Source organism: Paramormyrops kingsleyae, chromosome 5 (genome assembly GCF_048594095.1).
Source record: "Paramormyrops kingsleyae isolate MSU_618 chromosome 5, PKINGS_0.4, whole genome shotgun sequence".
In the NCBI taxonomy this organism is placed as follows: Eukaryota; Metazoa; Chordata; class Actinopteri; order Osteoglossiformes; family Mormyridae; genus Paramormyrops; species Paramormyrops kingsleyae.
In genome coordinates this window covers 42,357,781-42,385,112 of record NC_132801.1, presented here as the reverse complement: position 1 = coordinate 42,385,112, position 27,332 = coordinate 42,357,781, and the positions used below count along the sequence as shown (strand labels likewise).

At 44.2% G+C, this 27,332-nt stretch overlaps 2 protein-coding genes and 1 long non-coding RNA gene across 3 annotated transcripts; all 3 read right to left on the bottom strand.

Annotated features, from left to right (window-relative positions):
* Window positions 1–1,052: 1,052 nt before the first annotated feature.
* Window positions 1,053–3,428, bottom strand: LOC111846387 (uncharacterized). Its single transcript, XM_023816513.2, has 2 exons — window positions 2,810–3,428; window positions 1,053–2,541 (listed from the first exon to the last, which is right to left on the bottom strand). Exons 1-2 carry the CDS (start codon window positions 3,426–3,428, stop codon window positions 1,247–1,249), a joined length of 1,914 nt encoding a protein of 637 aa, XP_023672281.2. The 3' UTR covers window positions 1,053–1,246.
* A 3,506-nt stretch (window positions 3,429–6,934) lies between these two features.
* Window positions 6,935–10,215, bottom strand: LOC140590952 (uncharacterized). The gene has a single exon (XM_072712771.1). The coding sequence runs from the start codon at window positions 9,729–9,731 to the stop codon at window positions 8,859–8,861; it is 873 nt and encodes a 290-aa protein (XP_072568872.1). The 5' UTR covers window positions 9,732–10,215; the 3' UTR covers window positions 6,935–8,858.
* A 12,214-nt stretch (window positions 10,216–22,429) lies between these two features.
* On the bottom strand, window positions 22,430–24,515 carry LOC140591012 (uncharacterized). Its single transcript, XR_011991899.1, has 3 exons — window positions 23,501–24,515; window positions 23,310–23,417; window positions 22,430–22,786 (listed from the first exon to the last, which is right to left on the bottom strand). It is a non-coding gene; the product is annotated as an uncharacterized lncRNA (long non-coding RNA).
* Between the last annotated feature and the right edge of the window lie 2,817 nt (window positions 24,516–27,332).

The following is a 27,332-nucleotide window of genomic DNA, read 5'->3' as shown; positions in this document are numbered from 1 at the left end:
CACTCACTATTCAAGCTATAATTCAAGGTAAGTTGGCAATACTTTATTACAGCACACCTCACAGATAGATAGCAATAAGTATGCATTCACATGTTCATCGTTTCTTAACTGTTGGTGCCGGAGAATGAGGTGGTTATGTAAAAAATGCAGCTTTCAGTCAAACTGAAGACTACAGCTATTAAAACACTTAAGGCTAATACATGGAAATACAGGCCGTCAATCATCAATACCATGTCTTTATGCAGATTGTCCTTGTCCTTGAAAAAGTGATACTGTACAGTATTTTAACCACTTTGCACTGATTTGTATATTTCACAGGATGTCAGCAGAGATTTGATTAACCTTCTCCAGTCATGTCATGAAAATCATCGTACTGAGCAGATCTGTAGAAGAGGAAGATGCCAGTATATCTGATGTCATCATTGTCATCGAGGGAACGGAGGTGCTGCTGGGAGTTAAAAATCTCACAAATGTCTTTCACTCATGGGCTGCATTTACTCCCTAAACTTAGGCTATCCCCCAAAGCTGAGAAACACATTTGAAGTGTTTCAGAAAATCTTTCTTGGGTTAGATTCCTTAAAACTTTCTCCAAAGGTTAACTCTCTGCATAGAAAGCTTTTAATGTAATCTACTGTCAGGGTCAGCCCCTGCTGTGGTCCTTCCGTGTCCCTTCCCTGTTTGACCAGCAGGCATTGCTGGTCATCTCGTCCTTCATGTTAGTCTTTGTTCTCCACAGTTACCTGTCTAGTCATGTGGCTCAATGTGTTGAGCATGTGGTTGTCTGTGTACCCTTCTGTCCTGTGTCCAAATCCCGCCCCCTCTGTTGTTCAGAAAACTACAACTTCAACTACAGTACTGTTTAACATAACCATTCTTATGTAGGGCCCTATGAAATCCGTTTTGTTTTTTCCTAAATTCTGTTTTATTTTTTCCTAAATTCCATTTTTTCCATTTTTATTCTTCTGAATTTTGTGTTTTACGTTATAAACATATATTTATTCACCTAAAACTGGCTAATTATGGAGTGGATGGGGGAAAAAAGAACAATGCAATAGGAAAAAATCACATTTAATGACTGCTATTCAGCTTCAACTTCAAGTGCTGGGGTCCAGCAGAACATTTACTGATTTGGTAAAACATTTACCTGTAAACAACAAAAACACTAATTTTTCAAGAAACAAAGAACCTCATTCCACATTAGAATGAAGTCTTCTTTTTGTAAAATAAAAGTGCTTCACATTTAAAATCAACATAAAAAATGTATCAAATGAGTCAAATTAAGTTGTGCACACTTGCATAATGAACCGGACCCATGTTCATGTTTAATTCTACCATCTTTCACAGACATGATTGTCAGCCTCTTTGTGTTCATCTCTGTAAGTGTTTCCCGCTTGTCTGTGAGTAGAGTCTTGTACTTACTAAAACTGCTCTCACAATCCACTGAACTGACAGGAAAGTAGATGTAAGGGACTGCCACTTCTGCAACCTTTGGGAATCTCACACTCAGGCCTCTCCAGTATTCAGCAAGATCTAAATCAGGTGGGTAGGGCTCCCTGGACACACAATGTTGATAAGCAGTCCACTGTTCATACAACTCTGCTGATGGGTGTGCCAGTGGCTCCAGTTGTGTGTAAGCTTGAATCTGCTTTTCCATGGCTGGAGCCTGCCTGGGGTCAAAGACCCTCACCAGCCTGTAGACCTCTTTGGCAGGGTGAGTGTCCCAATGCTTTGAAAATTTTGTGAATGCCAGATGGAACGCATCATGAAGCTGATCAAGTACCTTTCTTCTCTCTGCCATACACATCTTGCTCAGTAGCATGTCTGTTTCGGCACCAAAACCACATGTTTTTGCTGTTCCATTCACAAGGTAGAACCCAAGATCTTCCATTACATTGTGAACAGAAACTGCTGTGGGATGATGGGTTCCTTCCAGGACCGTCAGAGCTGTCATCAGTTTGGAGCAAACATCTGAGATGAAGGTCAGCTGGACAGTGAGGGCCTGCACCTTTTCTTCTTTTTCAAGCAGACTGAGGATGTTTGTAACTGCCTGGGATGATGAATTTTCTGCCAAGAAGAACTCTCTATATAGATGAACATGCTCTGCATGGTACTTAACTGCCTCAAACCAGGTATTCCACCTGGTACTCACTGCTTCAGGAGGAACCTTGGTCTGCAACCTATCTTTCAGAATGAGAAAGTTCACCCATCTTCTCTTCCTGGCTGGCTTTTTGAAGAAGGCTGATCGCATCCAAGTGACAAGAGATGACACGTCGGAGAAGTAGCTATAGTGTTGCCATGTTTCTCCCACTAAATTGATGACATGGCAAAGACATGTCACATGCCTGCTGTGTGGCATCACATCTCTCAGAACATCCTTGTATGCTTTAAGGCAGTAGGCTGCATTGTCTGTGACCACTGCCCAGACATCATTGAGATCCAGTTTGTTGTTGTGGAGGGAGCCTATTACTGCTTGGGCAAAGGTTGAGTAGTTGCATCGCTCCATGAAAATTACATCCACCAGAAAGTACTGGCCTTCAAAACCTGCACAAATAAGAGAAATAAGAAGAAACTTTTAGTTAACTTTATTTTAATTAGCATCAGAATAACAACGGATAATCACCAGTAATCACCTAGTAATTATTCAGATTCAGTTCATTTTTACAAAAAATATTTCACAAGAAATATGCACATTTTTACGTATTGGCATAACTAATACGATTGCAATATTGTAATGCATGTAATTCGCATTACATTCTAATAAGTATATTTTAATTTACTGGTGTGAATGTGGTCTACTTAATTCACTCACCAATGACGATGTTCAGAACGCTGCAGTCTCTTGCATCCGTAGTTTCGTCAACAACGACTGATATTTTTTTTCCTTGAAGCTTCTGTCGCACAGCCTCCATATGCTGCTCGAACACACGGGGTAAGTGGATTTGACGGAGGCTGCTCTCGTGTTCTGGCAGCGCTCCTCCTTGTTTACAGTGCTTGACCAAAAACGGACGTAGCTTTTTCATTTTTTCTAAAGGAATGTCTGACTCGGCACATAGAGCAACAAAATCTTCAATAAACTCACGTCTTGCTTCAGCTGATTTGTTTGCATGACCAAGACTTTGCTGGAGTGAGCGGCTCGCGCTAGTCTGCTTCTTGTCTCTGTTTCTGATGTGAGTCTTTGACTGTAAGTGGTCATCACATGTGTTCTTGCGGGTCCAGTCTATCGTGTGCTGGCAAAACCTACAAAAGAGTTGTTCTCCCGATTCATAAAAATCGTTTGGGTATTGTTCTGCCCTAAACTTAGCACTAAGAATCGAATTCCGTAATTTTTTTGAGGACTTCGGTGTTTCAGCGAGCCTCTTCGCCATAGCTGACTTTTTCCCCCGTGTCTGTACGTTTGTGTGCGAGTCCCGCCTCAACAGGTAACACATACAGGGGGCTGCAGTGGGCAAAATTCATTAGAAATAATTGCGTTGCTTTGCCCACACACCGGTATCAGCGAATTATACGACATTCCGCGTTTTACAACGGAATCCATTTTATTTGTTGAATTCTGCGATTCCGTCCGCGTTTTCCGCATCGCGGAAATCATAGGGCCCTACTTATGCATTTTAAGTAATGCTATTCTGCTGGAGACTATAGATGCAGAGTTTTATTATTATTTTACTTGATGTTTTTGTTCCCTTACTTTAATCTTATTGAAATTAAAGGTAGCTAATAAAAGGCAGCTACTAGTTTGACATTATTTGCACTTTTACACTTTTGTATTTGATATCTGCAACTGAAATTGTTATAAAATGTTTGTTATATTTAAAGGTTTTATATGTTTAAATGTTTATGCATTTTAATGCACTGTGGTTGTTCTAAAAAAGTTTACTGAAGTAAAATGCACTATAGTGCACCATTTACCAGAACCATCAAACAGATGCAGTTTTACTATTTTTTTATTTCATGCTCTCTGTCACGCCCCGCTCCGTCCGCTCCCGATGTGTGCCACGCCCACCTCGTTACCTCGTGTGATTCCCTGATTGTCTCTTACCTGTGATTCGTTACCCTTAGCCTGTGTCTTGTATTTAGTCCGTGTCTAAGTCAGTGTACCCCAGATCTGTCATCGTTGTATAGTCCGTCGATGTCCGCACCTGTCCTTCTGCCTCTAAAAATAAACCTTCTACCGGACTTCCTGGCTTCGCTGCCTGCTTCCTTGCTCGCACTCCCCACCGAAGCTGACAGAATGACAGATCTCCCGGAAAGCACGAAGCAGCAGTCCGAGCACCACCGGCTCGGACTGCTGCAGGACTTCGTGTACTGGCATTCCCAGCCCGAGGTACAGGAGGACCCGGTAGCCCTGGAGCTGGCTTGCCGGGGCCGGGACCTGCTCCGGAAGGAGCGCCCGTCGGGGCAGGACTACCCTCTGGGCAAAGCCCGGAAATGCCTCCGTCGGCTACAACGCCGGCTCGCCGAGCGAGGGGAGAAGCTGCAGGAGGAGACTCCGTCGCTCTTCCTGGGAGCCTGCTATCTCCTCCCCGCCTTTGATGACACCATCGCTACGAGCCTGGCCAGCTCGCATCCGGAGCAGCCCCCTCCAATGGAGGCTTTTTACTATCGGCCGGAGCGTCTGGGGCAAGGCGGAATTCGCGCCGCAAGAGACGGCGTTCCCCGGGTTCCCAAAGCCCGGAAAGGGAGGGCCCCCACGCGCTCAGCACCCTTCCTGCCGGCTCCGGACCTGCGTGTTCCGGATCTGCCCGCGGCACCGCCGGCTGCTGATGCCGCCGCTCTGCCCGCGGCGCCGCCTGCTGCTGATGCCGCCGCTCTGCCCGCAACGTCGCCTGCTGCTGCTGCCGCCGCCGATCTGCCCGCGGCTGCGCTGCCTGCTGCTGCCGCCGCGATGCCAGCAGCACCGCCCGACCTGCCCGTCCTGCCTGTCCTCCCTGCTGCAGCTGCCGCCGCTCTGCCCGCGGCACCGCTTGCTGCAGCTACTGCCGCTTTGCCAGCGGTCCCGCCTGTCCTGCTTGACCCGCTTGTCCTGCCTGGTTTGCCTGCAGTCCCTGTAGCCGGCCGCGTGGAGGCCGCGCCCGCCGAGGCGCCCCATGCTGGCCGCGTGCTGGTGGCGCCCACCAAGGCGCCCCCTGCTGGCCGCGTGCTGGTGGCACCCGCCGAGGCGCCCCCTGCTGGCCGCGTGCTGGTGGCGCCCGCCGAGGCGCCCCCTGCTGACCACGTGACAGCGGCACCCGTCCCGCCTGTCCTGCCTGACCCGCCTGTCCCACCTGACCTGCCCGTCCTGCCTGTCCTCCCTGCTGCAGCTGCCGCCGCTCTGCCTGCGGCACCGCCTGCTGCGGCTTCCGCCGCTTTACCAGCGGCACTGCCTTTCCTGCCTGCTGCAGCTTCTGCCGCTCTGCCCGCGGCACAGTCTGCTGCAGCTTCCGCCGCTTTGCCAGCGGACCCGCCTGTCCTGCCTGACCCGCTTGCCCTGCTTGTCCTGCCTGCTGCAGCTGCCGCCGCTCTGCCTGCGGCACCGCCTGCTGCAGCTTCCGCCGCAATGCCAGCGGCACCACCTGACCCGCCTGTTCTGCCTGCAGTCCCTGCAGCTGCCACCACTCTGGCTGCGGCACCCGCCGCGGTGCCCCCTGCTGGCCACGTGCTGGCGGCGCCTGCTGCGGCGCCCCCTGCTGGCCAAATGGCTGCGGCACCCGCCGAGGTGCCCCCTGCAGGCTGCGTGATGGCGGCGCCCCCTGCTGGCTGCGTGATGGCGGCGCCCCCTGCTGGCTGCGTGATGGCGGCGCCCCCTGCTGGCTGCGTGATGGCGGCGCCCCCTGCTGGCCGCGTGATGGCGGCGCCCGTCCTGCCGGCACCTGAACTGCCCGTCCTGCCGGCACCTGAACTGCCTGTTTTGCCTGTCCTGCCGGCTCTTGAACTGCCTGTTTTGCCTGTCCTGCCGGCTCTTGAACTGCCTGTCTCGCCCGTCCTGCCGGCGCCTGAACGGCCTGAGGTGGCCACGGTTACGCCCCCTGCTGGCCGTGTGATGGCGGCGCCTGCCGTGGCGCTCCCTCCTGGTCGCGTGCTGGCGGCGCCCGCCAAGGCGCCCCCTGCTGACCGGGCACCCGAGGCGCCTGCCCAAGCGGCCCCTGCTGGTCGCACGCCTGCAGCTGCCTCCGCTCTGCCTGAGGTGCACGCCGCGGTTGCGCCCCCTGTTGGCCACGTGCTGGTGGTGCCTGCTGAGGCGCCCCCTGTTGGCCACGTGCTGGTGGTGCCTGCAGCTGCAGCTGAGGTCCCGGTGCCGCCTCCGCCTGCACCCAAGCCCACCGAGGCGCCCCCTGCTGGACTCATGCCCGCGGCCCTGCCTGAGGCCGCCTCCCCCGTCATGCCCGCGGCCCTGCCTGAGGCCGCCTCCCCCGTCATGCCCGCGGCCCTGCCTGAGGCCGCCCCTCCAGTCCTGCCCGCGGCCCTGCCTGAGGCCGCCTCTCCCGTCCTGCCCGCGGCCCTGCCTGAGGCCCTGACTCCCTCGCCGTTACCCCGGCAAGGCCGACGCCCCCCAGGACCCCGCCTCTCCGTCTCCAGCAAGGGATGGGGACATAGGCGTAGGGCCCGGGTCCCGCCCGCCCTGCCCCCTGGCTCGCCCGTTCGGCCCCTGGCTGTGGCTCGGTGGCTGCCTGCGGGTCCTCGGGGTCGGCGGTCGCCGCCGGGTCCCCCCCTGGATCCTCGGTGCCGGTCCTCGGTCCCGCCTCCGGGTCCGTGTCGGTCGCCTCCGGGCCCCCCTGCTCCGGCTGGGCGTCGGACGGTGCCTTCGCCGGCTCCGGCTGCGCCTCCGCCTGCCGCGGCTTCCCCCTTCTGCCTGCCTGCACCGGTGTTCCCTCCTGCTTCCTCCGTGTCCCCTCCGTCACTCCCTCGTCCCGTTCCCTTGGCCCCTGGGTGGTCCCCTTCAGCTCCCTTCTCCCTTCCGCCTGCGGCCCCTCCGGCCGCTGCCCGTCGCCCGCCTGGGCTTCCTCGTGCTCCCCTTGTTCCTCCTCCCTTTCCGTTCGTCCCGCCTGTCTCTCCTTCTGGTCCCTTTGTTCCTCCTTTTGGCACTCCTGGCCCTTTCGTGTCGCCTGTGGGTGTTCCCCCTGTGTCTCCCTTCTTGATCTGTCTGTCCGCCTTCCCTGTCCTCTGTCAGGTCCTGTCCTTCTTTTCGTCCCTGTTCTTGTTTTGCGTCTCCATCCTGTTTCCTGGTTTTGGTTGACGTTCTGTTTTGTCTTTCAGGTCCTGTTCCCCGGTTTCGTCCCGTCCGTCGCCTCCTCTCTGGCGCGCCCGGTGTGCGCGCCTTTGGGGGGGGATTCTGTCACGCCCCGCTCCGTCCGCTCCCGATGTGTGCCACGCCCACCTCGTTACCTCGTGTGATTCCCTGATTGTCTCTTACCTGTGATTCGTTACCCTTAGCCTGTGTCTTGTATTTAGTCCGTGTCTAAGTCAGTGTACCCCAGATCTGTCATCGTTGTATAGTCCGTCGATGTCCGCACCTGTCCTTCTGCCTCTAAAAATAAACCTTCTACCGGACTTCCTGGCTTCGCTGCCTGCTTCCTTGCTCGCACTCCCCACCGAAGCTGACACTCTCCTCTGTTAAGGAATCTCATAGAAATAAAAGTATTCAAGTAAAATGTATGTCAGTGTTATTTTATTGACCACCATTTAAATACATAAACAACATCAAATAATGTTAAAATAATATTTAAAGTAAAGGTTTCTCAATTTAAAATAAGATAACTGTCACGTCCCGCTCCGTACGATCCCGATGTGTGCCACGCCCCCCTCATTACCTCGTGTTCTTCCCTGATGGATCTCACCTTTTGCTCGTTTCCCTCAGCTTGTCTAGTGTATTTAGTCCTTGTCAGAGTCAGTCATCCCCAGATCGGTCATTGTTATGTTACATGTCGTTGCTGCCTGTTTGCCCTCGTCCTTATTAAAAGTCCTGTTTCCCCGAACCTCCGGCTCCGTGCGCCTGCTTACCCGCGGATCGTGACAATAACTAGGATTATTGTGTAAAAAAAAAAAACATTTATAAGCATTACTTAAGTAAAATATATAAACTAACAGTCAATACAGTTTACTGGGAAATTCCAAGTAAACTTTACTTGAGATTTTCTAATTAAAGCTACAGTTCATTGTGTTTAGTTTTTACTTGGGAATTCTATTGAAATTACTCACATTTTCTAAGTGAAAAAACTTTCCTAACTTTTTTTAAGTAAATCCTACTCCAAATTTTTTTCAGTGTAGTAACCACCAAGCTTGTTAAGAAATCTGCAAATTCCTTAAGGAAATTGCTATAGGGGCCTGGCGGCCTATACACAATGGCAATGGTGATTGGAGGTGTAGAACTACACTTAGATGTGCTTGCAAGATTTAGAATAATAAATTCAAACGTACTAAAGCTATAACCAGTATTTTCACGCACTCCTAGGTCGGTCTTAAATATTGCAGCAACTCCGCCACCTTTGCGATCGGGTCGAGGAGTATGGTTATAGCTATACTCAGCTGGAGTGGATTCATTTAGTGCCAAGAACTCATTCGGTTTTAGCCAAGTCTCAGTAAGACATAGGGCACTAAGATTAGAATCAGTAATGATTTCATTTACAAGCAATGTCTTAGGAGCCAGCGATCTAATGTTCAGGAGTCCAAGTTTTAGGTTTGCATTACACCTACTATCCAGAGTTGAAATAGGTCTAATTTCTCTAAGGTTTGCAAGACACGAACTACGATGGAATGACCCCCCACGATTAAAACCGCGGGGAACAGACAGTCTCAATAATATGAAGCCTGGGTGACGACTCTAAGCGACTAGCAGGCGGTCGGTTAAGCCGTTTTGCCTGCCGCCTTGGCTTGGCTCTGGTTAGTCAGCAATCTGCCCTAAGACTGTGAGCTATGCTTTTTGATAGGAGATCGGCACCAGCCCACGTGGGGTGAATACCGTCCCTCTTCAAAAGCCAAGGCCTACCCCAGAATGTCCGCCAATGGTCTATATAACCCACACCATTTATCGGGCACCATTCCGACAGCCAGCGATGCAGCGACGATAATCTGGTGTACATTTCGTCGCCACGTCTAGCAGGGATAGGGCCAGAGCATGTTACTGACGCGGACATCTTCCTCGCAAGGCTGCACACCGCTATAAAATTTGCTTTAGTGATCTCCAATTGCCTCAATCGGACATCATTTGTGCCGACATGGATAACAATATGCAAATACTTACGTTTACTCTTAGCCAGCACTTTTAAGTTTGATAAGATGTCGGTCGCTCTGGCACCAGGGAGACAATTAACTACGGCCGCTGGAGTCGCTACTCTCACGTTTCTTAGCATAGAATCGCCGATTACCAGAGCGCTTTCAACAGGCGGCTCAGTGGGTGTTTCACTGAGTGGGGAGAACCTGTTGGAAACGCGAATGGGTGAATGGTGCCGGTGTGAGTCCTGTTTGGACTTACGGCTATGCCGCCGGGTCGTCACCCACTTGCCTTGCTGCGAAGGCCCTGCTGCCGGAGCGGGGGGAGACTGGCTCACTATAGCGGACATATCCGGAGCCGCTAACACTGCGTCAATAAAACTCTCACTCTCCTGAATCTCCCGTAACGTCCGGATGCGTCCCTCTAAGTCTGCGATCTTCTCCGTCAGCCTGGCAACTAGCTTACACTTATCGCAGACAAACGTACCGCTAATGACGGGAGAAGAATAACTAAACATACTGCACTCGGAGCAAACGACAGGAGCCATAGTGATATACTTACGTTTGGCGGGGAAAAACTCCGGGGGCGGAGGCGATTAATCCGTCGTGGATTTGGAAGATTATCAGGAGACTATTAAACTTGCCAAGATTTATCCGATTGCTTAATTCATCAAATGCTGTTTTTTTTTTTTTTTCCTTGCCTTGATATGTGCTTTTTACATTACTCTTGTCTTTCTTAGCCTCTCTCCCACTGTTGTCTCCCCCTTTGTTTGTGTTTTTTTTTTTTTCTCTCCTCTATCACCTCCTTTTTAATCTCTCTCCCTACCCCTTTTCTTCACTATCACTCCCTTCCGGACAGCTCGGCAACTGGAATATTTTACATGTGTTAAAAATAAAATACAATAAATATACAAATAAAAAGAAATCGACCAACATGAAGGGCCTATACAGAGTTTATAGAGCCCCTCATGGCAAAGCAAATATGTCTGACACAGCAGTGCATTCAGACCATTATTCTGCTTGCTAAAGCTGCCGGACAGAACACATTAAAAAAATTTAAAAATATATATATATATATATATATATATATAATTTCTACCAAAAACAGTGATTGATCAGATTAGTCATGTCGGACTGCTTTTATTTTGAACACAACTGTATATATATATTAGTTGTATCAACATTGCACGTAATCAATACCTGACTGTCAAATCAAATTAATTCAGTATAATTCAAAAACTTTTTGACAATATTTTTTGTCACGTGACAGAGAACTTTGGCCAGCTGGCTTTACCAATAAACTACGTCTATTTATTCAGCATGTTAAACACATACTGTGTTTGAAAACTTTTCAGTTGTAGGATTTCAGGACAGAGCAGCCACTCTGTTAGGAACATTACGGCTTTTTGTTTGTGGGTGTTAGCTTCACTGCTGCTATTAACACTAATAGCACATTAGCACAAACAAAGGCCTGCATACGCCGAACTACGTCTTGCTTGGCGGTTAAAGGCGTTTGACGTTCATTGGCATGGGAAACGGCAGTTCTAGTGCTAAACCACTACCAAAAACACTACAAAAGCTGCGCCACTTAAAATAGAAGCGCCATGTCAGGTTTAAAATCATAACTTTCTGTTTTGGCTATTGGTCCGGGTCCATATGGGACAGCTTCTGGGTCCGGTCCGTGGTCCGCCTGTTAGTGACCTCTGCTTTAAGAACACTCCACAAGGGTCTCTCTTGCTAATGGATCCACTGCCAGGCGCAGCATGCGATTATATCTGATAGGTGCATCATGTGATCTCTGTTTACCTGCCAGGGGCATCAGATTTTTCCAGTGGCTGGAGTGCCAATCCTGCCACCAACCCACAAATTTTTTTCTATAAGATGGAAAACCTTCTTGTATGGCTGGATGTAGATTAACATCATACCCAAGATGAAGCAATTGCAGGTTAAGGGCCTTGGTCAAGGGCCCAATGGGGTAGAATCACTCCAGGCAGTCACAGGCAACCTTTTGATGAGCCACCACTCCACCCAGGCCAAAGGTGTAATTTGTGTTTAGAATTTTTTTGCATTTTGAAATGTTCTGCAAAATTTATTTGATAGTTCCATTACAGTAATGTTCAATCATATAGTGGTGCACTGATGTGGAAATTTTTACTGGCAGTAAAAAATGCTGAGCATGTACACTGCTCAAAAAGATTAAAGGAACGCTTTGAAAACACATCAGATCTCAATGGGGGAAAAATCATGCTGTATATCTATACTGATATGGACTGGGTAATGTGTTAGGAATGAAAGGATGCCACATCGTTTGATGGAAATGAAAATGATAAACCTACAGAGGGCTGAATTCAAAGACACCCCAAAAATCTAAGTGAAAAAATGACCTGGTCCATTTTGCCGAAATTTCATTGCAGCAACTCAAAATCGTACTCGGTAGTTTGTATGGCCCCCACGTGTTTGTAGGCATGCCTGATATGTGTTTGTAGGCATGCCTGCTGGGGTATGCTCCTAATGAGACGACGGATGGTGTCCTGGGGGATCTCCTCCCAGATCTGAACCAGGGCATCACTTAGCTCCTGGACAGTCTGAAGTGCAACCTGGTGGTGTTGCATGGACTGAAACATAATGTCCCAGAGGTGTTCCATTGGATTTAGGACAGGCGAGCAAGGGGGCCAGTCAACGGTATCTGCCTGCATACTCTCGCCACATGAGGCCGGGCATTGTCGTGCACCAGGAGGAACCCAGGACCCACTGCACAAGCGTATGGTCTGACAATAGGTCCAAGGATTTCATCCTGATACCTAATGGCAGTCAAGGTGTCGTTGTCTAGCCTGTAGAGGTCTGTGTGTCCCTCCATGGATATGCCACCCCAGACCATCACTGACCCACCACCAAAATGGTTTTGCTGAACAATGTCACAGGCAGCATAATGTTCTCCGCAGCTTCTCCAGACCCTTTCACTTCTGTCACATGTGCTCAGGGTGAATCTGCTCTCATCTGTGAAAAGCACAGGGCGCCAGTGGTGGACCTCCCAATTCTGGTATTCTATGGCAAATGCTTATCGAGCTCCACGGTCCTGGGCAGTGACCACAGAACATAAGAACATAAGGACTATACAAACGAGAGGAGGCCATTCGTCCCATCGAGCTCGCTTGGGGAGAACTTAAATAATAGCTCAGAGTTGTTAAAATCTTATCTAGCTCTGATTTAAAGGAACCCAAGGATTCAGCTTGCACTATGTTATCAGGAAGACTATTCCATACTCTGACTACACGCTGTGTAAAGAACTGCTTCCTTAAATCCAGTTTGAAATGTTCTCCCGCTAATTTCCACCTATGGCCACGAGTTATTGTATTTGAACTAATGCTGAAGTAACTATTCGGTTGAACAGCATCCAAACCTGTTAGAATCTTATAGACCTGGATCATGTCCCCCCTCAGTCTCCTTTGCTTGGGGCTGAACAGATTTAGCTCAACTAACCTTTCCTCGTATGACATTCTTCTAAGACCAGGAATCATTCTTGTGGCCCTACGCTGCACCTTTTCTAAGGCCGCAATGTCCTTTTTAAGATATGGTGACCAAACCTGCACACAATATTCTAGGTGAGGTCTCACCAAGGAATTGTATAATCTTAGCATTACCTCCCTTAACTTAAACTCCACACACCTGGAGATATACCCCAACATCCTATTGGCCTTTTTTATTGCTTCCCCGCACTGGCAAGAATGAGACATGGAAGCATCAACATACACACCAAGGTCTTTCTCATAATCAGCTACCTTTATTTCAGTAGGTCCCATTCTTCTGCCCTCAGCTGAATTTCTCTATCCGGCTTATGCAGAGAGCTAAACATTAAATGGTTTCAGTGAACACTCGGGAGACTGTGTCGTATTCTTCAGAGCTTTACTGATCCTTTTTTCTTTTTGTAAAACTGTAATAACAGAATACAGTGTATCCCCTTTCCATAAAAATACACTAAGATTACATTCAATATTGTTGTCTTATGTAAACAGTCACTACCCAATCTCAGCATCGACAATAACACCCGCCTAGCATGTCAAGAAACGCAGCTAACACCGCGTGCTGATATGTTTCATGCTAGCAAGCTAAATATAGCACCAACAGCTAGCTTATGCTAGTAATGTAACAGAACTCACTAAACACACGAGAAACTCATTACTTTACTGAACAAGGTACTAATAAGTGAGAACAATCAATCGTTTTTGCCACACTTACAGATTATGCCTTTTTAAGAGCAACAGATGCAGGAATCCACAGAGACACAGAGAAATGGACCTTCCCTGTCGAGCGCTGGGAGGAAACCCCCTGCTTGAGCTCTTACACGACGCTTCCCAGTTAAACCACTAGATGGCAGGCTTTTCCCAGAGATGATCCGGAATAAACATATTTACTGACACGTTGCTAGAATTAATTACAGAACGAATGATTATGACCCGTCCTATAACAAACTTATAAAAAAGAAACATACCTCCGAAATAACCCGAGGGACAGAATACCCATAAAATACCTGTACTTTATATTTCTGCTCCCTACATGGAGTACCTTACATTTGTCTATGTTAAATTTAATCTGCCAGGTATCGGCCCAGTCACTAATTAAATCAAGATCCCGCTGTAGCTGCTGAGCCGCTAGTTCACTATCTGCTACACCACCCACCTTGGTGTCATCTGCAAATTTCACCAGTTTACTGTATATATTGGTGTCTATATCATTTATGTAAATTAGGAACAATAGTGGTCCTACAATTGAACCCTGCGGTACCCCACTATGAACGCAGGCCCACTGTGACATTGTGCCTCTTATACCTACTCGCTGCTTCCTATCTGTTAACCAGTTATCAATCCAGGTCGCTACAGTTCTTAAAATACCTGTCGCTTTGAGTTTAAGTAAGAGCCTCTTGTGGGGGACAACATCAAAAGCCTTTTGGAAATCTAAGTAGATGACATCATAGGCCTTCTTATCATAAACATTCTGAGTAGCTACCTCAAAAAACTGCAACAGATTTGTTAAACAGGATCTACCTCTCCTAAATCCATGCTGGCTATCCCTCAAAATGTTATTTGAGTCCAGGTAATCTACCATTTTCTCTTTGATTATAGCCTCCATAACTTTACCAGTTATACAATTAGACTGATTGGCCTATAGTTTGACAAATTACTTCTATCCCCTTTTTTGAAAATGGTTGTTATTTTGGCATGCTTCCAATCAGAAGGTACCACATCTTCAGATAAGGATTTTTGAAACAGTAAAGTTAAGAGTCGGCAAATAATATCCCTCATCTCTTTTAACACTATAGGTAAGATGCCATCAGGGCCCTGTGATTTATTTATTTTGAGCTTAGCTAGGCTTTGCAAAACATGAGCTTCAGTTATATATATATTAGTTATAAATTAGAGGACGTCGGGCCCTCAGGCCACCCTCATGAAGTCTGTTTCTGATTGTTTGCTCAGAGACATGCACACCAGTGGCCTGCTGGAGGTCATTCTGTAGGGCTCAGGCAGTGCTCTTCCTGTTCGTCCTTGCACAAAGAAGCAGATACTGGTCCTACTTATGGGTTAAGGACCTTCTACGGCCCTGTCCATCTCTCCTAGAGTAACTGCCTATTTCCTGGAATGTCCTCCATGCCCTTGAGACTGGGCTGGGAGACACAGTAAACCTTCTGGCAATGGCACATATTGATGCACCATCCTGGAGCAGTTGGACTACCTGTGCAACCTCTGTAGGGTCCAGGTATCACCTCATGCTACCAGTAGTGACACTGACTGTAGCCAAATGCAAAATTAGTGAAAAAAACTGTCAGAAAAGATGAGGAGGGAAAAATGTCAGTGGCCACCACCTGTTAAACCACTCCTGTTTTGGGGGTCGTCTCATTGTTGCCCCTCTAGTGCACCTGGGGGGTATTCCAGAAAGCTTGGTTAACTTACCATTTGGTAAATCTTAACCTCTGGGTTGATATACCCCAAACCCGCATACCATGAGTATGTCGGTTCCAAAACACCTGAGAAGAGTAAGTTCAATCAACCTCCTATCGGTTACCCAGAGTTAATGCGCGTGCACCGTGCATACATAAAGACGTTTTCAATTGATCGCCGATTTCACGAGTCAGAATGGAAAATCAAAGTGAAAAAAAGAGAGCGGCATACTTCACAGAGGCGGAGCTGGAAGTTTTAATGCACGCATATGAGGAATTCAAGCCAATAATAATGAAAAAAAGCAATACGGCTGCATCGGCTAAAGAAAGAGTTGGCTTGGCAAAAAATAACGGACAGAGTAAATGCGTGTGTATTAAATTGCAAATTTGACATCGCCTCCCCTTTTATTATAATGCAAAATAATTAAACACTTAACAAGGCAAAAAATTAAGGATACAAAATCAAGTTACCTGCACATTGATACTATGAATAGATTTCCTCCGCTATCTCGCTGTATACTTGTATAGTGACAATAAAGACATCTATCTATCTATCTATCTATCTATCTATCTATCTATCTATCTATCTATCAATCTATCAACATAGTCTCCCTCATTTATTGAAGGAGCTTTAATAGGAATGTAGGTGCCATCAATGCACCCAATTATGAATGAATGAATGCCTTTTATTGTCACTATACATGTATTACATGTATTCCAAATTACATTTGGAAACCCTGAAATAGAAAGTCATATATGGAAGTATCAAGTGTGTGTGTGTGCAGGATGAATACATGTAGGCTATAGATATAAATAGTATGACTATATATTAAATATGCATCATAGATTTTACTACAAAGGACAAACCTACCACTCTGTGGAATTCCTCTTTAATAACACGCAGAGCTCTATGGACAGGGAACTGTACAAACGTATGTAAGAAGCGTTAAGTACCAGACATACTGTGCGAACGGCTCTACGCACAGTTGCCTTTCCTATATGCTCTGCGTCGCCCATATTGTACAAAAAATGCCCTGACGCCAAAAACCGAAGTGCTATGCACAGGATGTTTTCTGTGCTAAGCACAGACCCGCGGTTTGGGTTTGTGACATTTGCAATATGCGGTTTCAAGAGATGTTAAGTAAATGAACGATTCTTTTGAAAACTGATAACGCTTTTTCAAATAATCATTAGGAAATGACAAGACATCAATACGCGGTCTTATAACTGTCTCCCGGCGAAAAAAACCTTGTATAATTTATGCCTCCACGTTCACAGGATCGTCATCAAAAGGGCACGCCATGCTCAGTAACCTTCTGCAACAAACTTACCCTGGAACATAACCTGCTACTGAGCAGGTTATCTTCAGGGAGTAAGCTGCTATGGTTACGTACATACCCAGAAAGTTAACCTCCGTTTTTGGAACCGAAAGTTGAGGTTATCCACTAACTTACCCTTAAACTTACCCGGGTATGTCACATAACCTGCTTTCTGGAATACCCCCCTGTTGTTAACTTCTTTAACACCAAAGCAGCTGAAACCGATTAACAACCCCCATTGCTACTTAACGGACTAGATCAATATACCAGAAGTTAAATTGACTCGATGCTATACTCTGATTAAAAAGTGTTCCTTTAATTTTTTTGAGCAGTGTATAACAACAACAAAAACAAACATCATCCTCAACAACAACAACAACAATAATAATAATAATAATAAAAAGTTATTGCTTAATAATCAGGGGGTATTCCATGAAGCAGGATTAAAGAAAAGTCTGACTTATTTTGACAAGTCTGGCTAATTTATGTAGGAATTCCGTTCCATCAACGTATCTTAAATGAATCCCGGCTGAGTTACCATGGTAACTTATGAGAGTGAACAAGTCTGCTCTGTGGCCTGTACTACGAAGGGGGTTTAACCAAATCAGACTTAACCCCGAGGTAATTTGCGAACGCGAGGTTAACAAAATCATGTTGACTCCATCGGGGCTAATCAGTACTATGACGCCAGTTAAGAAGTTGATTTGTTAAATCGGTGTTAACTGCATTGGAGTTTGTGCGCGTTCACATATATGGAGCACGTTCGGCAACGCAAGGCACCGTTTGACTCATAGCGCGATCTCCATATGTTTCACAGAGGAAGACGGCATGCTAATTATGCAGCGTTATGAGGAGTTTAAATCAACCCTTTAAAGAAAGTCCAATACCACTGCAGGTAACAAAAGCAGGCAGGCTTGTTGGCAACGTATTGACGACGAAGAAAATGCATACGTACATTTTCACGGTCATAAAACGTGATCTAAAATATCCCACAACCGAGTATTAGATAATGTATAGTGTTTTCTGAAAAGAATTGAAATACTGTTAATAAATACAGAGGCTAACAGATGCGACACAATTCAGAAGTCACCTATTATATGCTGCTAAGTAATATAATGCTCCCTGAAGTTCCATTACTATATGTTACTCATAATGAAACCTAATGTTAACAATAACTGATCCGATTTCAAATGCAATAGTAGTGGAAAGCGTTCGTCGCAGCAAGTCAAGATGAAATATAGAAACATCATGTCAAGTGGTAGGGCTATGTATTTATATTTCTACTCATTATGAAAGATTTGTTGTGTCTAGCCTTCACTAATAGCGTGTTTCTATGTTTTACAGCGAATAATAAAAGGTGTCTGTTAATATGACACTTAATAGCCACTGTTTAACAAACAATTAAATGATTTACAACAGGACAAAACGAAAAAAAGAAGCATATGTGTAGTGAGAAAACGACTTCGAACCTGTCACCCCGGTTAAGTTAGCCTCATATTCGATATTCAGTTTTCTGGCTTTAATATCTTTACGGAATTAAGTAAGGTGGCCGTTTTTAATGACAGAATTGTGATGTCCAGTACACAGACATCGATGCACACCGATTATTTTTCTGCTTCAAAACATTTTGTGATTTGTGCCAAATTATGTTAATCGCTAATATAATATAGGTCCTTTCAGCTGTAATGATAATGATAATAATGAACACTTTATTAATCCCCGTGGGGAAATATATGGTGGTTTAGTATTTTGGGCTCATGGCGACTGTTGCACACCCCTTTGTTTCCCAGATTGCTTTACATGCAAATTTTAATTAATTTTTGTATCCGTATACTGTGCAGTCGACAATACATGAATGGGTTAATAACTTTAAAACTAGACAAGACAGGCACATCTAGTGAAGTGTGCTTTGATCAGTGGACAACAGAGAACAATGCACACCCCTTGGGTTTTCAGAATAACTTTCTCTGTAACAGTTATTAATGAATACATTGAATGCATATTATATGCCATTGCTCCATTTCATACATATTAACAGAGAGAGCCCCTCACGATTCGCGCGCCAATGTGGTACGGATCATCCAGGTACGCCGGCATTGTTTTCGGAGAAATTGTAGTGGGAGGGGCGGTGCTCATATAGGGCTGGCTTACGCAGAAACCTCGACTTAAACAAGAACAAAAACTGCTCAGAGCAGTTTTGAGACTTAGGGTAAATTGCCATAGCAACATGTCTCGACTAAAACCTACCCACCTTTCGTAGTACGGGTTAATCGCGAAGTTACACCACACGTCATCAAGTTACTTGCAAAGTTCCCCCGATAAGCCAGTAACCCCGCTTCGTAGTACAGGCCACTGGACCAGATTAACTGTCTTGCTTAGTTAAGAGTTGTCTCAAAGAACGTCCAACTTGTGGGAACAGATTCCCAAAATTCCACATTCTCACTACTCATGTCATGTAATAAATGTAATAAAGCCTATAAAAATCACGTCTCAGCATCTCCAATTAATTCCAAAATAATTAAAATAAAAACGTAGCCAGAAGGAGACTAAGAGGGGACATGATCCAGGCATATAAAATTCTAAGAGGTCTGGATGCTGTTCAGACAAATGGCTACTTCAATATTAGTTTAAATACTAGAGCTTGTAGCCATAGGTGGAAATTAGCGGGAGAATATTTTAAAAGGGATTTGAGAAAGTATTTCTTTACACAGAATGTAGTTAGAGTATGGAATAGTCTCCCTGTTAGTGTAGTGCAAGCTAAAACCTTGAGTTCCTTTAAATCAGAGCTAGATAACTCTGAGCTATTAGTTGTGTTCAACCCACACGAGCTTAATGGGCTGAATGGCCTCAAAAAAGGTTATGTGGTACAATGGGCGGAACTTAAATGAGGGCTCCGTCTATGACGTCATCACCAATGATTGACAGGTCCAGCTGCATGCCCCCACCCAAAAGATGATTGACAGGGCTAGCCGCCCACCCCCTGTTCCCCCACAACCTAGTTAAAATTTAAATTAGTAATTTAAAGCTTGTATTAAAACAATGGTCACATTTATTATGTTTTAAGGAATAATAAATCGTATAGTAGACTGAATGTAAGCTAGTGCATACACGTTGTATTTTAAAAGAAAATGCACGTAAGCTCATTATATTTAACCGAAATGTTTAAAGAATTTAACTCTTAAACAAGTAGAGACATGCCTGAGCGAAACACCGTATTTTAAGAAAACGACACAAGTCCCAAACTTTTAACTAGAGACACCATTTTTAAGTAGAGGCATACCCGAGCGAAACAAGCACGAATATTTTAGCCCAAGTTTATAAAAATGAGAAAAAGCCGTAATCAGTTCAAAAGTTTTATTTCAATGTAAAATAGAAAAAGTATTTCACCAAACGCGAAGCTGTAGCTCGGCAGAGCGTGCGCTCCGTTTGAACAATGCGGGCGAAATGACAACCTAGGCGATCCGAAGCTTACGCAGGCGCACTTCACGTATTTCAAAATGGCGACAACAAGAAGTATTAAAACTGTCTTGCCGCTAGAGTTTTAAACTAGAAATAATTCTCTTTAACACGAACGTGCTGTTTTTAATACAATGTTTAATACAATGTATGTGAACAGCCTAGATGATAAGTTTTAGGGAATGAATATATGTGTTTTTAGCATAAATTTAGAAGCATGGGTGTCGGCACATACCGCTAGGTGGGGCTGTCTACTGTTCTTTTTTGTTAAAGGGGTTCACAGCAGGGGCCGTAAAACAGCGGGTGGCCGCACGCCTGTTTGACAACTGGCTCGAGATAGACCGGTTCCCAAGGCTATTGATCTTTTGCTGGTCCCCCATTCCCAAGCTATTGCATTTGTCGGAATGCCATAAACTGCGACACCCCTGGATTGTGATAAGAACGCACCCATCCTGACAGAACGCACATTAACTCTATTTGTTAATCTGACTTATTTGTAAATAGTATAAAATAATCTATTTCTAATTTAAATAAAAGTCGGGCTCTAACACCACAACTCCCTGCTGTTTAGCAACATTTAGTTAATTTCATCAACGGATGGCTAATCAAAAGGAATAAATAACTTAAAAGATGTATTTAGTTGTATTTTGTTATCAGGGCTTTAGAGTTTAACTTCAAGGCTGTGAAATCAGGCGTAATTATTTGTCAGGAGAACGATGTGTATGCAGACCCAAAGCACACTAACTCAGGCATTCACACAACTTATGGCGAAAAACCAGACAGAAATACCAGAGTAGTGATGGCCGATTCGCGAACGAATCGTTCTTTTTAACTCAGTTTTTTTAGTGAACGGGTTGAACCGATTCGTAAGTCTGAACGAATCGATTTTTAAAATTATTTAAAAATATTTTTAAAACTTATCTTTGGCTATTCAACATCCAAAAGCATCCCCCGCGACTTCGGATATCATGTTCCGTCTGCGCTTGTCTTATCACTTTTAGGTTTATCCTTATGTTCGTCACTTACATTCGTCACTTTTGCGTTCGTAGACTTCCGTCTGGTGCCGAGAACACCCGAACGGCTGAGTACCAGGGGCCGGTTGCACAAAACACCTTAAGTTAAGATTTTCCTTAAAGTCCGAGTTAAGGTCTCCTTAAAATAAAGTCGGTTGCACAAAACGCCCTTAAGTCTCCCCCTTAAGGTTTCCTTAATTTTTTCTCTTAAGTATTTAAGTTTTTCTCCTTATCTTGGTCTTATATTTAAGGAATCCCTTAACGGTTGCACAAAACACCTTAGCAACCAAACTAAGGGAAAAAAATTAAGGTACCTCTAACCTTACCTTAACTGCGAGATGGCGGAGTTTATGCTAATAGATAACGAAAATGAACGCATCCCAAAAAGAGTGTTCCGTGACCGAGAGAATCCCTTAGATACGCTCAACGATGAGCAATTGATTTTGCTGTATAAATTTGACCGGCAGTCAATTTATGATTTGTCCGACCGTCTACAGTTGGATCACTCCACAAACCGAAGCTGTGCTCTCCCGGCTGCGTTGCAATTAATGATCGCTTTGCGGTTTTATGCTACGGGCTCCTTCCAGGCTGTAATAGGCGATGTATTTCATGTTCACAAATCAACGGTGTGCCGCATCATTCACCGAATTTCAAACGCCATTGCCGGTCTTTTGAATACCGTGGTGAAGTTCCCCTCAAAACCTGAAGAGGATGAAATAGCAACAAACTTTTTTAATGTAGCCGGCTTCCCAAGAGTGTGCGGTGTGATAGATGGGACCCACATCAGGATTCAAGCTCCGGTACAACACGAAGATCAGTTTATTAACAGAAAAAATCAATATTCAATCAATGTACAGTTAGTCTGCAATCATGAAAATAAAATAACTAACGTTGTAGCACAATGGCCTGGCAGTACCCATGACGCTCGAATATTGGATGAGAGTATCCTTGCAAGGGAATTTGAGGAAGGGAGGCACAAAGGCATCCTCCTTGGGGACAGTGGTTATCCGTGTCGTTCATGGCTAATGACACCATTCAGAAATCCTGCCAACAGTTCTCAGGCAAGTATAGTCTAAGTATCCAAATTGTAAAATAGACCTACCTTGTTCAGCTGCATGTTTTACCTTAATTTACAATTTATTCAATGTGATTGATAATAATCGATAGTACCATGTGGTCCCCTCCCTCTTTCTAACAGGAGAGCTACAATTTTAGCTTGTGCAAAACACGGGCAATTATTGAGCGGGTCAACGGGCAGCTAAAACGACGCTTCCACTGCCTACATGGCGAGCTTCGTGTGGATCCAGGCAGAGCATGCAGGATTATTCTAGCATGTGTAGTTCTGTTCAATTTATCTAAGGGCAGTGAAGTAGAGGAGGATGAGCAGCAGGAGAACACTGAAGATGTGGAGGAGGATCGGGAGGAAGGAGTTGAAAACAGTGGATACACCGTGCGAGAGACGATAGTACAGAATTTCTTTAGCTAAAAAGAATAGCTAGGCTATAAATAAAGAATGATTTGACAAATTATCGTAATTAAATTATTTTATTTCTCATTGAAAGAGTATGAATAATTGTAAATAGTTATGTTATAGATGTATAAATATGATTTAGAAATAAGTACAGGTATTATATAAATTTTAATGACTTTTATTAAGTGTACACGTCGCTATAGCTATCTATTCTTCTAGGGACGTTACAGTAAATGTAATTGATTCTTCTGTTAGCTTGCTTATTTTGTGTTGCAATAAAATATTGTTCATTTGCAAATTGTTTTTTTCTACGAGCAAGTTTTCAATTTCAAGCTCTAATTTCTTTTTTTGGAGAAGCAAAACCTCCTTTTGGAGTGCCAGTACAGCTACACCGTCTTCTTTCCCGCTGTTTCTGTAATACAAAAAAGAGCAAAGTATTAATACAACTAGCGATGTGCAAAAATATTACACAGGAGTCATAATGTCACGCCCAGCTCCGTACGATCATCGTGTGTGCCACGCCCACCTCGTTATCCCGTGTTTCTACCTGATTGTTCTCACCTGTCTCTTGTTAATACCAGCTAGTCTTCTGTATTTAGTCCTCGTCAGAGTCAGTCTTCCCCAGACTTGTCATTGATGTTTGCTGTCGTTCTACCCCGTGTTGTTGCCTGTTTCCCTATTAAATCCCCGTTTTACCCGACTTCCTGGCTCTACTCCCTTGCTTGCCCGTTCGCCTACCGACGATCGTGACACATAACTTGCAATTTTTTTTTTATTAAGTATAAACTTTAACTGCACTGCGATAAGAAATATAATTGAATACTGTGTGAGACTGAAAATGCTTATTATACAGTATGATTGGATCGAAATTTAGTGCTGTATTTTTTCTGTGTAATTGATCCGGGAAAAGGTAGCACGGCGTACCAAAAACTTACCTTGACACCCCCGGTGTCTTTGGAGGGTTAGCTGGGCTGCGAGGCATGACGATCGATGTACTTGCAGCCGCAACGTCATATTCTTCCGTCATTAACTCATCTGGCTCACTGAACAAGGTTTTACTAGTTAAATATATAGTCATGACATTAACCCTAATGTCATTAATTAGGCTTAACCTGAAGAATGTTACCCTTCCAAATGACCACAGCTCTCCCCTCCGCCAGTTATTCCAACCACTGTAGGTGAGTCACGACCAATTATGTCCGCTACCATCGCTGCCTCATTTGAAAGAGGTTTTGGAGGTGGACCTCCACCTTCAAAATGACATTTTGTATAGAATAAATTCTGGTAATGATTTTTTTTTTCTAGCACAATAGGTTGCAGTCTAAACGCGAGTGTCAAAGAACGTTAAGCCTGTTTCACGTTCAGCCTAGCTTGCTAACTAACCATAGCATATAACGTTATAGAACCATTACAGTCTACTTTATATCTATACCTTAAATACTTTAATGTGTAATAACTTGTTGAAAGAAGATGAGCAACTTATGTACAGCAATAAAGACGAACATTAACAGTTCCCTCAAGTCATGTTAGTCATTTAACCTATCCGAAGTTGTAAGTTAACGTCAACTAGTAAGATCGAGTTCTTACCAGTTTTGTTACATTCTCTCCTGTATTTAGTGATCTCTTTTTTGGCCAGAACAGATAAGTTGTCGTATTTTTTTTGCACCTCTTGTATGGACCTTTTCACCAGACTTCTTGAATTAATTTTCATTACAATTTCCTCCCACATTCTTTGTTTTCTGTTTGCTGTTATTTGCGGATCAAATTTACTTTTTAGTATGTTCTTTCTTTTATTGAATTCTTCCAAAAGTATTATCTTTTCCTCCTCTGACCAATTTGGCTTTCTTGTCTTCTTTTCTTCCATTTTTTTTCTTACTTTGTGAGTAACTTTACTTTGTGAGGCGATAACAGGTATCACAAGTAAGCGCGAGTGCAAAGATATGAACGGTCTCCATGGAAACGGGACAATTTTACTGCTGTAAAACGTCTTTCAATGTTGTAAATCCCTTAATGTTTTTCCTTAACTAAGGAAACCTTTTAAGGGGTTCTGTGCAACACCCTTAAATAAATCCCTTAGCTAAGGAGAAATTAAACCTTAAGTGTTATACTTAAGGGGAAAACTTAAGGTGTTTTGTGCAACCGGCCCCTGGTCTCTAACTCGCTGACTCCAAAAAACCTGAGAGCCTGTTCGATGAACGAATCAAACATGCGGGTTTTCGGACACTGGGTGACTCAAAAGAACCTGTTCGATGAACTAATCGGAACTTACGGGTTTTCGGACACTCGGTCGGTGAATCAAACGAACGGTTCACGAACCGATCCCAAGAGCCCTCGCGGCGTTTACTGCGGAAATGCAGTTACACTGTTAAAAGGAATAAAATAAACGCAGCTCTTCATCATTTATCACAAAAGTAAATTATTGCATTTCTGTATAATAAAACTATATGTCTTTCATCAAAGAACAAACTAAGATATTTATTAACTTTGACATTTACACAACAACGTATGCAAGTTTACTCATGCTCATTATATATGTATGTGTGATTGTATTGGTAATATTGCAGTTGTTGTTAACTGTGATGTAGTCCTTGATACTCATGCACATGAATTTGGCTTAAGTAAAGAAAATAAGAAATATATATACACGCGTGTTTATTCAGCATCGACACCCTTTCTGCTTTTTATGCATTGTTTTTTTTTATTGTGAATAGTCAAGCTGAACATTTTTGTTGAACACCAGCGCTATCTTTCAGTCAAATAACGTAACCTTGAGAAATTTATTATCCGATCCCATGATTCGATCGTTGAGTCTTATGGTCAGCCGGAAAAAAAAAGACAAAAAAATCATAGAATCGGTTTTAGAATCGATTCATTACAACGGACAGTTCGAAAAAATCGAATCAGTTAATTGAGCCGAACTTCCCATCACTATACCAGAGTGTACACGACTCGTCCCACTGTCTCGGTCGGTTGGTGCGTGGGGGGTCGCCCAAACAAACCCTGTTGTGTTTAATTGCTGTAGAAGCTAGTGAACGGCATATATCAACATACATCAAAAGCATTTTAAAAACTTTGGTAGAATGCTTATTTTAAAATAAGTATAAAATGTGTTGTAAAGCATTTTAACAATGATAATTAATAAAGAATTCAAGCATATTCCCTGTCAGCACAAGTACGTAGGCAATATGTCGCATAAACGGCGGATGGTCGCAATTGGATCGTGTTCCATTACGAAGCATCGCGTTTTATTTGCGAAAACGTCGGATTGTCGCGGTGTTGAAAAGCGTTGCTCACTTAAACGTCGGATCGTCGCTTTTAAGTCGAAGGTCGATTTTTTGGTAGGGAAAACTATGCATCACGTCAGATCTTGTTTAGAAAAGGGTTTGTTTGCCTCTGGAAGTAGTAATATGAAGCATTACTACTTCGAAGTATGATTATGGTTTTAGAAAACGACCTTATACATAGCTAATACATGGATACTAAGAAATATAATATCATCACAAACACCTTTGTATTTTTAATATATTTTATAAATAAAATACATTAGTATCGATACGTGTTCAACATTAAAGCAAACGTTGAAATAATTATTGGCAATCGTAGGATAATAGGGTCAGGGAATCATCACGTAGGATAGTAAGAGGGTCGGGAAATGGTCGCATAGGATAATAAAAAGGGTCGCGGAATCATCGCGGAGTTTCGCTTAGACGCAGTGTTAATTTTGACAGCAAATATTTATTTAGTTTTAGTCATAGTCTTTTGACTAAAATGTAATTTAGTGTCAGTCATAATTTAGTCATTTAAATTATTTTAGTTTTAGTCTAGTTTTAGTCGACTAAATATCATGATTACAGTCGACTGAAACTACAGTTGACTAAGGGCGTTTTTCCACCGCACCAGGTACCGTACTTTTGGTACTTTCGGTACTTCCATAAAGTGCCGAAAGTTTGGTACTGTCATATCCCGCTCCGTACGATCCCGATGTGTGCCACGCCCCCCTCATTACCTCGTGTTCAGCCCTGATGGTTCTCACCTGTTGCCTGTTCCGTTTACCAAGTCTTGTGTATATCAGTCCGCGTCTCCCCATGTCTGCCAGATCCGGCATTATAGTGTTACGTGTTGTCCGTCAGCCTCGGAATAAACCCCGTTTCCCTGAAGTCCTGGCTTGCTCTCGTTTGCTTCCCGTCTCGCCGGTCCCCGAACGTGACAGGTACTTCTTTCATGTCGGTTTTCCACTGGCATAAAAAACAGTACCGCGCCAAATGACATCATTAGTGACCGCCCCTGACTGACAGCCCAAAATTAAAACTAATAGTTGAGGCTGGAAAATGCGGTTTATTATGTCAGCTTCTATCACAGTATAAGATTCAGTAAAATCCAAATCATGCTGCCATCAATTACGTTTACATAGGTACACTTACTTTGGCTACTTACTGCTAATTCAGTCTTTTGAAAGCAAAAAAAAATATTTAATTATGTTTTTTGATTTTCAAGCGGCATTGTTCGGTGTTTCGCGTGTGCCCCATTTCTTCCAAACGGCTTGGTATTACTGTGTTCCGGGCAATTAAGTTTCCCTATATTTCTCCTGTCTATCAGGAAATAATGTTTCCCCTAATATTAAAGCAAAGAGGTATGTGAAATGTTTGAAAATCACATATGAATACAGTAGATCGTCACGCATAATATAGTCTTATAAGCAATACTATACCGTTTTCATCAAGAAATACCTCTATCCAGCGAATTAAGTAATGTCATTTATTATCTGTAAAAACAAAAAACATACAAAAGTCATGTGATGTTTTAAAATTAATATATGGCTTGTTTACCTCGTAAAAAGACATGAAAACAACAGCGAAACCGTGTACATATCAGCGCGCGACAGGGGAAACATAGGGAAACTGAACTGCTCGGAACGGCAAAAACTTTTTTATTTCGAGTCGTGCCATCCAAATCCCACT

Excerpts from the sequence above, each read along its gene's own strand:
- LOC111846387 (XM_023816513.2), bottom strand. The coding sequence starts at position 3,428 with ATGTGTTACCTGTTGAGGCGGGACTCGCACACAAACGTACAGACACGG. Across the intron at positions 2,542-2,809 it reads CGTTCTGAACATCGTCATTG|GTTTTGAAGGCCAGTACTTT; the intron begins GTGAGTGAATTA and ends TTATTTGTGCAG.
- LOC140590952 (XM_072712771.1), bottom strand. The coding sequence starts at position 9,731 with ATGGCTCCTGTCGTTTGCTCCGAGTGCAGTATGTTTAGTTATTCTTCT.